Raw genomic sequence first — 13816 nt, forward strand, 5'->3', positions numbered from 1 at the left:
GAAGTTTACAGACACTAAGTTGACTGTGCCATTAAACAGCTTGGAAAATTCCAGTAAATTATGTCATGGCTTTAGAAACTTCTGATAGGCTAATTGACATCATTTGAGTCAATTGGAGGTGTACCTGTGAATGTATTTCAAGGCCTAAAATCAAAAGAAATCAGCCAAGACCTCCGAAAAAAATTGTTGATCTCCACAAGTCTGGTTCATCCTTGGGAGCCATTTCCAAACGCCTGAAGGTACCACGTTCATCTGTACAAACAATAGTACGCAAGTGTAAACACCATGGGAACACGCAGCCGCCATACCGCTCAGGAAGGAGACTCGTTTGCAAAAGGCTAGACTACGGTTTGCAACTGCACATGGGGACAAAGATCATACTTTTTGGAGAAATGTCCTCTGGTCTGATGAAACAAAAATAGAACTGTTTGACCATAATGATGACCATCATTATGTTTGGAGGGAAAAGGGGGAGGCTTGCAATCCCAACCGTGAAGCACGGGGATGGCAGCATCATGTTGTGGGGGTGCTTTGCTGCAGGAGGGACTGGTGCACTTCACAAAATAGATGGAATCATGTGGAAGGAACATTTTGCACGCCCAATTTTTCAGTTTTTGATTTGTTAAAAAAGTTTGAAAGATCCAATAAATGTCGTTCCACTTCATGATTGTGTCCCACTTGTTGTTGATTCTTCACAAAAAAATACAGTTTTATATCTTTATGTTTGAAGCCTGAAATGTGGCAAAAGGTCGCAAAGTTCAAGGGGGCCGAATACTTTCGCAAGGCACTGTAGTTGTTATCCTAACTGACCTAAAACAGGGAGTTTTTACTCAGATTAAATGTCAGGAATTGTGAAAAACTGAGTTTAAATGTAATTGGTTAAGGCGTATGTAAACTTCCGACTTCAACTGTATATATCTATACCCGTGTTTCCTTTGTGAAAATGTGTAGCTGTGGGGAGAAAGTTGGTAGGCTGAAGCCTATGGTTGTCTATCTGCTTTGACCCTATTGGGCTAATCCTTAGCTAGATCCCAAATGTGATCTTTTAACTAGTTAGCATCCTATTGATGAATTTTGTGGCCCAAACCACTTAATGTCAAAATTAAATTGCAGAGAGGTAATGTGCTTAACCATGATGCTGATAAAAATGGTGCAATCTTTTTAACAAAGGCCATTAAAACTGCATGGCGGCAATGATTTTTCTGTGGTGCATCGCCACAGTTAAATGAGTGCAGCGGAATCACTTATATACTGTACACATACAGGCATGTGCACACAAACATACACACCACATGGACGCTTACACTCACACAAACAGGTTAGTAATGCATCACACATATACACACATGTATACACACACACACACACATATACAGGTTCGAACCCCACCACACACATCATCCGTACCTTATCCTGAGTATCAGTAGCTACTCTATATCTCATTAATTGCAGCTCAGAGAAGAACTGTAGTACTCTACTGTAGTTTATATGAAATGTACGGTCAGATATCAGTGCAGGTACACTAAAAATAGGAAAGAAGCTCTGATGTGTTGGTGTTGATGCTGGCGTTGATGCTGGCGGTGTGGTCTGGTCTCCATGGTAACAGATGCAGGAAGAGAAGCAGATGGAGAGGAGGAAGAAAATCGCACTGGAGCTCTCTGAGCTGGTGGTCTACTGTAGACCTGTCCCCTTCAACGAAGAGAGTAAGAACTGACACACTCCTTTACCTATCCTCTTTCTACCTCTACCTATACCTCTCTAAATGGACCATTTGTGTGTGTTTGTGTGTGTATGTATGTGTACGTGTGTGCTTGCGCGTGTGTGTGTGTGTGTGTGTGTGTGTGTGTGTGTGTGTGTGTGTGTGTGTGTGTGTGTGTGTGTGTGTGTGTGTGTGTGTGTGTGTGTGTGCGTGACCCGGTTTTGTCTCCCTTCCAGAGATCGGGACAGAGCGGGCATGTTTCCGGGATATGTCATCATTCCCAGAGACCAAGGCAGAGAAGTTTGCCACGCGGGCAAGAGGGAAGCGCTTCCTGCAGTATAACCGTCGCCAGCTCTCCAGGGTAATATAATATTATAATAATTTAATAATATATATTATAATATACAAGTAACTGCCAAAAATAATGGAAACACTTGAGTAAATGAGGGATACAAAGTACTATATATTGAAAGCAGGTGCTTTCATCCAGGTGTGATTCCTGAGTTAATTAAGCATTTAACATCCCATCATGACTTGGGTCATGTATAAAAATGCTAGACTGGCCCTTATTTTGGCTACCATGTCTTTGCCCCAATAGGATGACAATGCCCCCGTCCACAAGTCATCACTGAATGGTTTGATGAACATGAAAATGATGTAAACCATTTGCCATGGCCATCTCAGTCACCAGATGTCAACTCAATTGAATACTTATGGGAGATTCTAGAGCGGTGCCTGAGACAGCGTTTTACATCTACAAAACACTAATTTAACACAATTTAATTTCTTGTGGAAGAATGAGTTCACATCCCTCCAATAGAGTTCCAGACACTTGTAGAATCTATGCCAGGTGCATTGAAGCTGTTCTGGCTCGTGGTGCCCAACACCCTATTCAGATATTTTATGTTGGTGTTTCCTTTATTTTGTCAGTTACCTTTATATAAGCCATTTAGCAGACAGTTTTATCCAAAGCGACATAAAGTCATGTGTGCATACATTTTTGTATGGCTAGCCCCAGCGGGAATCGAACCCACAACCAACATATGAAGTAATGTATGTTCTGCTCCAGGTCTACCCCAGAGGACAGAGACTAGACTCCTCTAACTACGACCCTTTACCCATGTGGCTGTGTGGATCCCAGCTGGTTGCTCTCAACTTCCAGACTCCTGGTGAGGGAGATTGTGTGTCTGACTCTCGCTCTTTTCCAAGCCCATGCAGGAGCTGTGTTTGTGGTGTGCTTAAGTATTTATTATTTGTATGTGATTGTGTATTATATGTACATTATGCTGTGTGTGTGTGTGTGTGTGTGTGTGTGTGTGTGTGTGTGTGTGTGTGCGTGTGTGTGTGTGTGTGTGTGTGTGTAGACAAGCCCATGCAGTTGAACCAAGCTCTATTCATGCTGGGTGGGGGGAGTGGCTTCGTGCCCCAGCCTGACATCATGAGGGATGACACCTTTGACCCCTTTGACAAGGACACCCTCCATCTGGAGCCAATCACCATCCAGCTACAGGTAGGTTGGAGCCAATCAGGAGACATTCCATTCTTCCCTGTCTTTTAATTGACCTGCTTTATTTATTTACGCTCGTGTGCACTACTAGAACAGACAAACACACACACAATCTCTCTCTCACTCCCTTTCTGTTTGTCTGCCTGTGTCAGGTACTGGGAGCTCGTCACCTCCCTAAGAATGGCCGCAGTATAGTGTGTCCCTTTGTAGAGGTTGAGGTGTGTGGGGCCGACTACGACTGCAGCAAGAGCAAGACCGACGTCGTGGGTATGAGACAGCACACACCAATCACACAGCACCCTGCTGTGACTGCATGAAACCTGACTGTGGCCGTATATAGTGCACTACTTTCCACCAAGGCCCTGGGTTAGAATGTCATTTGGGACATAGCCTCTGTCTCTGGTTGTAATGGCCTGACCAGTTGGCATCGGGTTTCTTCCAAATGTTTCAATTCAATTGTACAGTCGTGCTCTTGCTTACTGAACGTCAAAAGAAAACATTTATCTTCCTCCCACCCTCTTTTTTAATTTGCTCCCTCCCCTACCCCTTCCCCCCCTCCAGCTGACAATGGGTTGAACCCAGTGTGGGTTCAGAGGCAGTTTGTGTTTGACGTCCATAATCCGTCCTTCTCCTTCCTGCGTTTCTTGGTCTATGAGGAGGACATGTTTTCTGACCCCAACTTCCTGGCTCAGGCAATCTACCCTGTCCGCTCACTAAGAACAGGTTGGTGTGTGTGCGTGTGTGTGTTTTCGGAAGTGTGTGTAGATATATCACAGTAGATAATATTATATCATAATACTATAGTATATTAACTGTCTGTGTGTGTGGTGACTTGTCAGGCTACAGGAGTGTTCCACTAAAGAACAGTTACAGTGAAGAGTTGGAGCTGGCTTCTCTGCTGGTTCACATTGAGATTGTCAACGCCAAGGTAATCCCCGAACAAACTCACATTTATTTTCTTTATTTTTTTATTTTTTTAAAATTGAACCTTTATTTAACTAGGCAAGTAAGTTAAGAACAATAAGAACAAATTCTTATTTACAATGACGGCCTACTACGACCAAAGCCGGACGACGCTGGGCCAATTGTGCACCGCCCTATGGGTCTCCCAATCACAGCCGGTTGTGATACAGCCTGGATTCGAACCAGGGTGTCTGTAGTGACTCCTCTAGCGCTGAGATGCAGTGGCTTAGACTGCGGCACTCTGGAGTCCAATCCATATATTATTATATTATCATACTGCCTGTGTCCCAAATGGAACCCTACTTCCTATGCAGTGCACTACTTTTGACCAGGTCCCATGGAGCTATGGTCAAAAGTAGTGTATTATAAAGGGCAGGTTTATTCAACTCTTACCCCACGAGGTCTGGAGCCTGCTGGAGTTGAGTTTGAGCTGTATAGGGAGCCATTTGGAAGAACATCAGTGCCTTAGTGGTCTAATGGTTCTAACAGCATCACGCCACCACTCTGTGTTCTGATTGGATGATTAACAGGAGGAAGATGATCAGAACCTGTACTCGTCCATCCAAAGGCTGAGAGACCGCACCAGTGAGCTGTCCAATCAGGTGTCAGTTCTGGAGAGGGCGGGGTCAGGAGGTGACCACAGCTATCAGCAGAGTCTGGAGGAGCTGAGAGCAGCACAAGATCAGCTCAGTGAACTGGTGGAGACACGCAACCACAGGTAATAACACATACACACACACACCTTCACACAGACCCTCTCTCTGTAACTGCTCTGTCTCTGCCTCCCATCTACAGGCTGATTGAGAAGAAGAGGAGGGAAAAGTTGAGGCAGCAAGTGGGGGCCAAGCGGAACTAAAATGCCCATCTGACCACCAACCAACCAGTCCCCCTCTACTGCTGCACACTGATGATCTTACACCCATGGAAAGACAATTCAATCTACCAATAACTGGATTACCCCTGCTATAAGTGTGCATAGACTACACAGAGATGCACAGTGTGTTGGATAAAAAGAGACAAAAAAACACTCATCTCATGGAACAAAAACCTTCAGAAATTGAACATAGAATGAGAAAAGGGTTATAAAATAATTCAGTGTTCTGAACAGCGAAGTCAGATAAACTGAACTGACCTGAGAGTAGCGGTGTTCTAATCTATAAGGAGAATACACAGGATGTATCTTAAATGGCACCCGATTCCCTATATAGTGCACTACCTTTGACCAGGGCCCATAGGGGTGTGGTGCACTACTGTAGATAGGGAATAGGGTGCCATTTGGGATAAACCCATAGCCTCTAAGAGAGTAAGGTAGTGTCAGAGAGTCAACCATTAGTATAGGCGTAATCCAGACTCAAAATCTCTCCATGCTACAACTGAAAACTGGAATAATATTATTTTATTGACCACAGAGGAGCTATGAGAGTGAGAATCTACTATCTTGACCGTGGCACAAAAATGGCTAAAGAGAGAAAATGGGAACCACTACTCATGGACTGGCTTTGAAAGGGCTTTTAAATGGGAGCAGGACCACATCTTTTCCTCAAAGACTAAAGTCTTCTTCTCCTATCCTGGGGCAGCAGACTGACTAACAGCAGGGACTGGAGTCTAATGCCCTCTAGTGGTAGGGATGTGGTATTGTTTCCAAAAATAGACCCCTCTTCCTTTACCTGGGAGAGTATAAACAGGACTTTTATTACTGTGTTCATTAGAGACTTACTAACACTGCATGTCATATTGTCATGTATTTTTTAAAGGGCTTTTCAGTATACTATAATATACTAAAATATACTATAATATAATACACTACCTTTTAAGGAGCAAGAGGAGAAGCAGAGCAGTAGAGAGAGGGGGGGGGGGGAGAGGGGGGGAAGAGAGAGCGTACCAGAAATATAAGGAATCTCTCACCACAGGACTCTGTCTTGAACCTATAGATTTTCTTCAGGTCTGTGTTTCCTGGCTATGCTGATCGGATCAGAGAAACATGGTGTGGGTCTCAAATGTCACCCTGTTCTCTATATAGCGCACACCTTTTGACCAGAGCCCCTAATCAAAAGTAGTGCACTGGGGAATAGGGTGCCATTTGGGATGCAACAATGGCAAACAAGGGCTATCTATAACTTTGACCGTACTGCAACTTGTCACATTTACAGATCCTACCCACCAAGTTGTTGTTAAAGGAAAAATCCACTCAAATACTACACTGAACACAAATATAAAAGCAACATGCAACAATTTCAAAGATTTTACTGAGTTACAATTCATACAAGGAATTAAGTCAATTTAAATAAATAAATGAGGCCCTAATCTATGGATTTCACATGACTGGGCAGGAGTGCAGCCTTGGGCGGGGCTGGGAGGGCATAGGTCCACCTACTGGGGAGCCAGGGCCAGCCATGGGCGGGGCTGGGAGGGCATAGGTCCACCTACTGGGGAGCCAGGGCCAGCCATGGGCGGGGCTGGGAGGGCATAGGTCCACCTACTGGGGAGCCAGGGCCAGCCATGGGCGGGGCTGGGAGGGCATTGGTCCACCTACTGGGGAGCCAGTCCCAGCCATGGGCGGGGCTGGGAGGGCATAGGTCCACCTACTGGGGAGCCAGGGCCAGCCATGGGCGGGGCTAGGAGGGCATAGGTCCACCTACTGGGGAGCCAGGGCCAGCCATGGGCGGGGCTGGGAGGGCATAGGTCCACCCACTGGGGAGCCAGGGCCAGCCATGGGCGGGGCTGGGAGGGCATAGGTCCACCCACTGGGGAGCCAGTCCCAGCCAATCAGAATGAGATTTCCCACAAAAGGGCTTTATTACAGACAGAAATACTCATCAGCAGAAAATAAGCTTTTTGTGTAGAAGATTTCTGGAATCTTTTATTTATGTTTTGCATGTCATCAGTCAAGTTTTCAACATATTGGAATTTCAAGAAGCAAAGTGTCAGTTGCACATCATATGATGCTTCTTGAAAAAGGACCCATAAGTAAGTATTTCACTGTTAGTCTACACCTGTTGTTTACGAAGCATTTGAAAAATAAAATGTGATTTGATACAGTCCCAAAATGTGTTGCATGTCACCAGTCATGTTTTCAAGATATAGGATTTTCAACAATGCAGTTAAAGGTAAATAATAACAAATATATATTTTTTTGAAATAGTGGCTATATACAGGGAATACCAGTACCGAGTTGATATGAAGGGGTACGAGATCATTGAGGTAGCTACATATTCAGTAGGTAGGCATAAAGTGACTAGGCAACAGGATAGATCATAGACAGTAGCAGGCTGCCAGCAGCGTGTGTGTGTGTTGTGTCAGTGTGCATGTGTACGGTTATGTGTATATGTGTGTGTTGGGATGTCAGTGTAAGTATGTGTGAGTCAGTGGAGGCTTCTGAAGGGAGGACAGCTCATAATAATGGATGGAACTGCACAAATGGAGTGGCATCAAACCATGTGTTTGATAACATTCCCCTAATTCCGCTCCAGCCAGTACCACAAGCACATCCTCCCCAGTTGGTGTGAGTCACTGGTGTGAGTGTGTGTGTCCAGTGTGTGTCCAGTGTGTGTGTCCAGTGTGTGTGTCCAGTGTGTTTGTCCAGTGTGTGTGTTCAGTGTGTTTGTCCAGTGTGTTTGTCCAGTGTGTGTGTCCAGTGTGTTTGTCCAGTGTGTGTGTCCAGTGTGTGTCCAGTGTGTTTGTCCAGTGTGTGTGTCCAGTGTGTTTGTCCAGTGTGTTTGTCCAGTGTGTGGTCCAGTGTGTGTGTCCAGTGTGTGTGTCCAGTGTGTTTGTCCAGTGTGTGTGTCCAGTGTGTTTGTCCAGTGTGTTTGTCCAGTGTGTGTGTCCAGTGTGTTTGTCCAGTGTGTGTGTCCAGTGTGTTTGTCCAGTGTGTGTGTTCAGTGTGTTTGTCCAGTGTGTTTGTCCAGTGTGTGTGTCCAGTGTGTTTGTCCAGTGTGTGTGTCCAGTGTGTGTCCAGTGTGTTTGTCCAGTGTGTGTGTCCAGTGTGTTTGTCCAGTGTGTTTGTCCAGTGTGTGGTCCAGTGTGTGTGTCCAGTGTGTGTGTCCAGTGTGTGTGTCCAGTGTGTGTGTTCAGTGTGTTTGTCCAGTGTGTTTGTCCAGTGTGTGTGTCCAGTGTGTTTGTCCAGTGTGTGTGTCCAGTGTGTTTGTCCAGTGTGTGTGTCCAGTGTGTGTCCAGTGTGTTTGTCCAGTGTGTGTGTCCAGTGTGTGTGTCCAGTGTGTTTGTCCAGTGTGTGTGTCCAGTGTGTGTGTCCAGTGTGTGTGTCCAGTGTGTGTGTCCAGTGTGTTTGTCCAGTGTGTGTGTCCAGTGTGTGTGTCCAGTGTGTGTGGCCAGTGTGTGTGTCCAGTGTGTTTGTCCAGTGTGTGTGTCCAGTGTGTGTGTCCAGTGTGTTTGTCCAGTGTGTGTGTCCAGTGTGTGTGTCCAGTGTGTGTGTCCAGTATGTGTGTCCAGTGTGTGTGTCCAGTGTGTGTCCAGTGTGTGTGTCCAGTGTGTTTGTCCAGTGTGTGTGTCCAGTGTGTTTGTCCAGTGTGTGTGTCCAGTGTGTTTGTCCAGTGTGTGTGTCCAGTGTGTGTGTCCAGTGTGTGTGTCCAGTGTGTGTGTCCAGTGTGTTTGTCCAGTGTGTGTGTCCAGTGTGTGTGTCCAGTGTGTGTGTCCAGTGTGTGTGTCCAGTGTGTTTGTCCAGTGTGTGTGCATAGAGTCAGTGCAAGAGAGTTGCAGAAAAGGGTCAAATAAGGTAGTCCGGGTATTCATTTAATGAGCTGTTTAGCAGTCTTGTTTAGCAGTCTTGTTTAGCAGTCTTGTTTAACCTTCTTGTTTAGCAGTCTTGTTTAGCAGTCTTGTTTAGCAGTCTTGTTTAGCAGTCTTGTTTAACCTTCTTGTTTAGCAGTCTTGTTTAGCAGTCTTGTTTAGCAGTCTTGTTTAGCAGTCTTGTTTAGCAACCTTATGGCTTCGGGGTAGAAGCTGTTCAGGGTCCTGTTGTTTCCAGACTTGGTGCACGGGTACCGCTTGCCATGTGGTATCAGAGAGAACTGTCTATGCCTTGGGTGGCTGGAGTCTTTGACAATTATTTGGGCCTTCCTCTGACCCTGCCTGGTATAGAGGTCCTGGATGGCTGGGAGCTCAGCTCCGGCGATGTACTGGGCTGCACTCTTCGTCCTCTGTAGCGCCTTGCGGTCGGGAGCCTTGCAGTTGCCGTACCAAGTGGTTATGCAGCCAGTCAATATGTTCTCAATGGTGCAGCTGTAGAACTTTTTAAGGATCTGAGGGCCTGTGCCAAATCTGTTAAACTTCCTGAGGGGGAAAAGGCGCTGTCGTGCCCTCTTCACAACTGTGTTGGTGTGTGTGGACCATGTTAAACCCTTAATTCCGTAATATCAAAAGTGGACTAAAGATAGTTTTTGAGTGGATTTTTCGGGGGTAAGGTCAGGTTTTGTTGGAATTTCTAATCAAAGGGGGCTGATTAATCTGATTTTTAATCTGTTGTTTGGGGGGCAACTTCAACCCACGTAACGCTTCAACCTCTGAATCCCAAATGGCACCTTATTACCTTCACAGTGCACTGTCTTTCAAAACTAGAGCACTATAGGGGATAGGGTGTCATTTGGGATGCATACCCTGTCTTTCTATTCTTCCCTCTTTGACCCTCCTGTCCATCTCCATCAGTTCCTTTATCTACTAATTCTTCATTGTATGTACCTGTTTTATTTATCACACAGGTATACTGTCAGAACCTGTTTAAAAAAAGAAAGAACATATAGATATATATGATAATGGACTTCAGAGCAGGCTGAAGATACTGTAGCTTACTTTATATCTGTAAAATAATAGCGGAAATAAATGTCCCCATTCCCTTCTCTTCTCCCCTACTTTACATTGTAGTTTGCACGGGTGAAACAGCGTCCACTGGTGGCTGTTCAGGCTAACTACAATGCAGCTTCTAGACCTAGGGGCTTCTATGTCAAACTCGCCAATAACTCTCTGTATCTATATGCTGACTGTTCAGTATTATTACTCTGTTATTAAAACCATGTGTAAGTTTCCATTTAAAATAAAGCCGTTTCAGGTAGATACTCGTAATTTGCTGTATTTATTTCTTCAAATGTCTTATTATAACGTTTAAAACCTGTTTTAGGTTTGCTGAATGGACGAAGTCTGGATATTTTGGGGATTGGTTGAAGATAGATCTTTGGGTATTTATTTGGTTGGTTTGGCCTATTATGCTAGAAATGATTAATTACTTTAGTGATTTGTATTAGCTGTAAAAACCATGATCCCGTACAGTGTAAACTACATATTTTGATGTTGTAAAAAAATAACATTGTTTGATAAAGACTTTTTTTCTTCATATTTAAGAATCCCCATTAGCTGCTGCCAAGGTAGCAGCTACTCTCCCTGGGTCCAGCAACATTAAGGCAGTTATATACAATTTAAAATATTACATTTCATAACACTTTACCCAATACATTTAGCGTGTTCCCTCAGGCCACTACTCCACTATCACATATTTACAATACAACACCCATGTCTACGTGTGTTTAGAGTGCGTGTCTTATCATGTGTGTGTGTGTGTGTGTGTGTGTGTGTGTGTGTGTGTGTGTGTGTCTTCACAGTCACCGCTGTTCCATAAGGTGTATTTTTATCTGTTTGTTAAATCAGATTTTATAGCTTGCACCAGTTACCTGATGTGGAATAGAGTTCCATGTTGCCATGGCTCTGTGTAGTACTATGCGCCTCCCACAGTCTGTTCTTGACTTGGGGATTGTAAAGACGACACTGTCTTAGGCATCTCACATAGCGCTGTCTTAGGCATCTCACAGTACGGACATTGCAATTTATTGCCCTGGCCACATCTGCAGTCCTCATGCCTCTTTGCAGCATGCCTAAGGCACGTCCACGCAGATGAGCAGGGACCCTGGGCATGTTTCTTTTGGTGTTTTTCAGAGTCAGTAGAAAGGCCTCTTTTAGTGTCCTAAGTTTTCATAACTGTGACCTTAATTGCCTACCGTCTGTAAGCTGTTAGTGTCTTAACGACCGTTCCACAGAAGCATGTTCATTAATTCTTTATGGTTCATTGAACAAGCATGGGAAACGGTGTTTAAACCCTTTACGATGAAGATCTGTGGAGTTATTTGGATTTTTCTTTTTTTGCTGAATATATAAAGCATAACAGCTGTACCAACACATAGGTACTCACACCACCAACGCACATGGGAACAATAACCGACAAAGACAGAGGGAACAGAGGGCACATATATCACATACTAATCAAGGGAAATGGGAACCAGGTGTGTGTAATCAGACAAGACATTCCAGGTTGATGATAATGAATCCCGTTCAGTGATGCCTAGAAAGCCGGTGATGTAGACCTCCAGAACTGGTGAACAGAATGAGCAGCAGTACTGGGGGGATCCGTGACAGTTAGTGCCACTGTGCCTTCAGAGCCTTCTTGACCGCCAAGAGTTCCTGGTCCCCTATGTCATAGTTCTTCTGGGCGGGGCTCAGCTGCTTAGAGTAGAAAGTGCAGGGTGGCAGCTTTGAAGGGGTTCCTGTACGCTCTTACCCGAATCCTACTTCGGATGACCTGACGCGTTGCTCCTCCATCTCCACTCCCTCCGTGGAGATGAGATAGCCCAAAAAGGACACAGACCGCTGGAAAAACAAACATTTCTCCTGTTAAACATATATATAGATCATACTCCAACAGTCTTCTCAGCACAGACCTGACTAACGAGACAAGCTGGACGCGGTCAGCAAAATAGACCAAGATGTTGTCTATATAGACCACTACGCCCCGTCCCAGCAGGTCCCGAAACACTTCGTTGATGAAGGCCTGGAATACTGAAGGAGCATTAGACAGGCCAAAGGGCATTACGAGATACTTGTAATACTCGCATTTGTTCGATGATGGTTGGGATGAGTGGTAAAGGATAGCTGAACTTGACGGTGGCAGATCCTCATCTTTCTTCTTGACAAAAAAAGAAGCTTGAGGAGGCTGGTGACATAGAGGGGTGGATACAACTCTGCTGGAGACTCTCCTGTACATAGGTCTCCATGTCCTCAGTCTCTGCATAGGAGAGGGGATAGACATGTCCTCTCAGGAGGGATGCGTCAGACAACAGGTCAATGGCACAGTCCCAGGGGCGATGGGGAGGCAGGCGTGCAGCCTGGGTCTTTGAGAAAACCCAGTGCAGATCCTGGTACTCCTATGGTAAATCCAGTTGAGGAGCACAGTCCGGACTTTCCACCGTAGTGGTGTTGACAGACACCTCGAGACACCTCCCCTGACACTCCTGCAACCAACCCAGCAGTCTCCTCTCGGAACAGGAAATAACCGGGTTCTGCAAACTCAACCAGGGAAGACCTAAAACAATGGGATGTGTGGGGGTGTCTATAATCAAGAAAGTGATCTGCTCTGAATGAGTGTCATGGATCAGCAAAGAAACAGGAACAGTAATGTATTGGACAATATTCCAGTGCTCGATCTGGATTGGGTGACTGTAGGGGAACCAAAGGAATGCGTAATGCAGTGGCCAGTGCGCTATCTAAGAGATTCTCGGCAGCTCCGGAATCAATCAGAGCCAACTGGAGTGAAGGGCTGTGGAATTTAATGGGAAAACACACTGATTGATTTGACAGACAAGGGCTAGGGAATTTAATGGGAAAACACACTGATTGATTTGACAGACAAGGGCTAGGGAATTTAATGGGAAAACACACTGGTTGATTTGACAGACAAGGGCTAGGGAATTTAATGGGAAAACACACTGATTGATTTGACAGACAAGGGCTAGGGAATTTAATGGGAAAACACACTGATTGATTTGACAGACAAGGGCTAGGGAATTTAATGGGAAAACACACTGATTGATTTGACAGACAAGGGCTAGGGAATTTAATGGGAAAACACACTGGTTGATTTGACAGACAAGGGCTAGGGAATTTAATGGGAAAACACACTGGTTGATTCGACAGACAAGGGCTAGGGAATTTAATGGGAAAACACACTGATTGATTTGACAGACAAGGGCTAGGGAATTTAATGGGAAAACACACTGATTGATTCGACAGACAAGGGCTAGGGAATTTAATGGGAAAACACACTGGTTGATTCGACAGACAAGGAGAGGAGACCTTGCACACTCTTTAGTAGGCTTAGATTGAAAACATGGCAAATAGGAGTGGCAATACCGTCCTCTATTATCCTCAGTCATTTTCCATCCAAGTTGTCAGACCCCGGTGGCTTGTCATTGTTGATAGACAACAATCATTTCTTCACTTCTTCCACACTCATTTTACGGAATTCAAAATTATAGTGCTTGTCTTTCATAATTTGATCAGCTATACTTGGATATGTAGTGTCAGTGTTTGTTGTTGGCATGTCATGCATAAATGTGCTAATCTTGCCAATGAATAAATGATTAAAGTGATTGGCAATATCAGTGGGTTTTGTGATGAAGGAACCATCTGATTCAATGAATGATCAATGAATTGCCCCAAATTTCAAACAAGGTGCTCCAAAGTGTTTTACTATCATTCTTTATGTCATTTATATTTGTTTCATAGTATAGTTTCTTCTTCTTTTTATTCCGTTTAGTCACATGATTTCTCAATTTGCACTATGTTTTCCAATCAGTTGTGCAGCCAGACTTCTT

General features: G+C 44.7%; 1 protein-coding gene across 1 annotated transcript in view; it reads left to right on the top strand.

The window, feature by feature from the left end:
* Positions 1–7216, top strand: part of LOC115108766 (1-phosphatidylinositol 4,5-bisphosphate phosphodiesterase gamma-1-like) — a 114231-nt gene extending 107015 nt beyond the window's left edge. Inside the window, exons 25-33 of the mRNA XM_065009185.1 lie at positions 1607–1703; positions 1936–2060; positions 2769–2868; positions 3064–3209; positions 3359–3473; positions 3768–3929; positions 4046–4134; positions 4700–4887; positions 4965–7216. Coding sequence (XP_064865257.1) covers positions 1607–1703; positions 1936–2060; positions 2769–2868; positions 3064–3209; positions 3359–3473; positions 3768–3929; positions 4046–4134; positions 4700–4887; positions 4965–5025 — 1083 coding nt within the window. The 3' untranslated portion in view covers positions 5026–7216. The remainder of the gene's footprint in view (positions 1–1606; positions 1704–1935; positions 2061–2768; positions 2869–3063; positions 3210–3358; positions 3474–3767; positions 3930–4045; positions 4135–4699; positions 4888–4964) is intronic.
* Positions 7217–13816: the final 6600 nt, after the last annotated feature.

This window comes from Oncorhynchus nerka, linkage group LG24 (genome assembly GCF_034236695.1).
Source record: "Oncorhynchus nerka isolate Pitt River linkage group LG24, Oner_Uvic_2.0, whole genome shotgun sequence".
Classification (NCBI taxonomy): Eukaryota; Metazoa; Chordata; class Actinopteri; order Salmoniformes; family Salmonidae; genus Oncorhynchus; species Oncorhynchus nerka.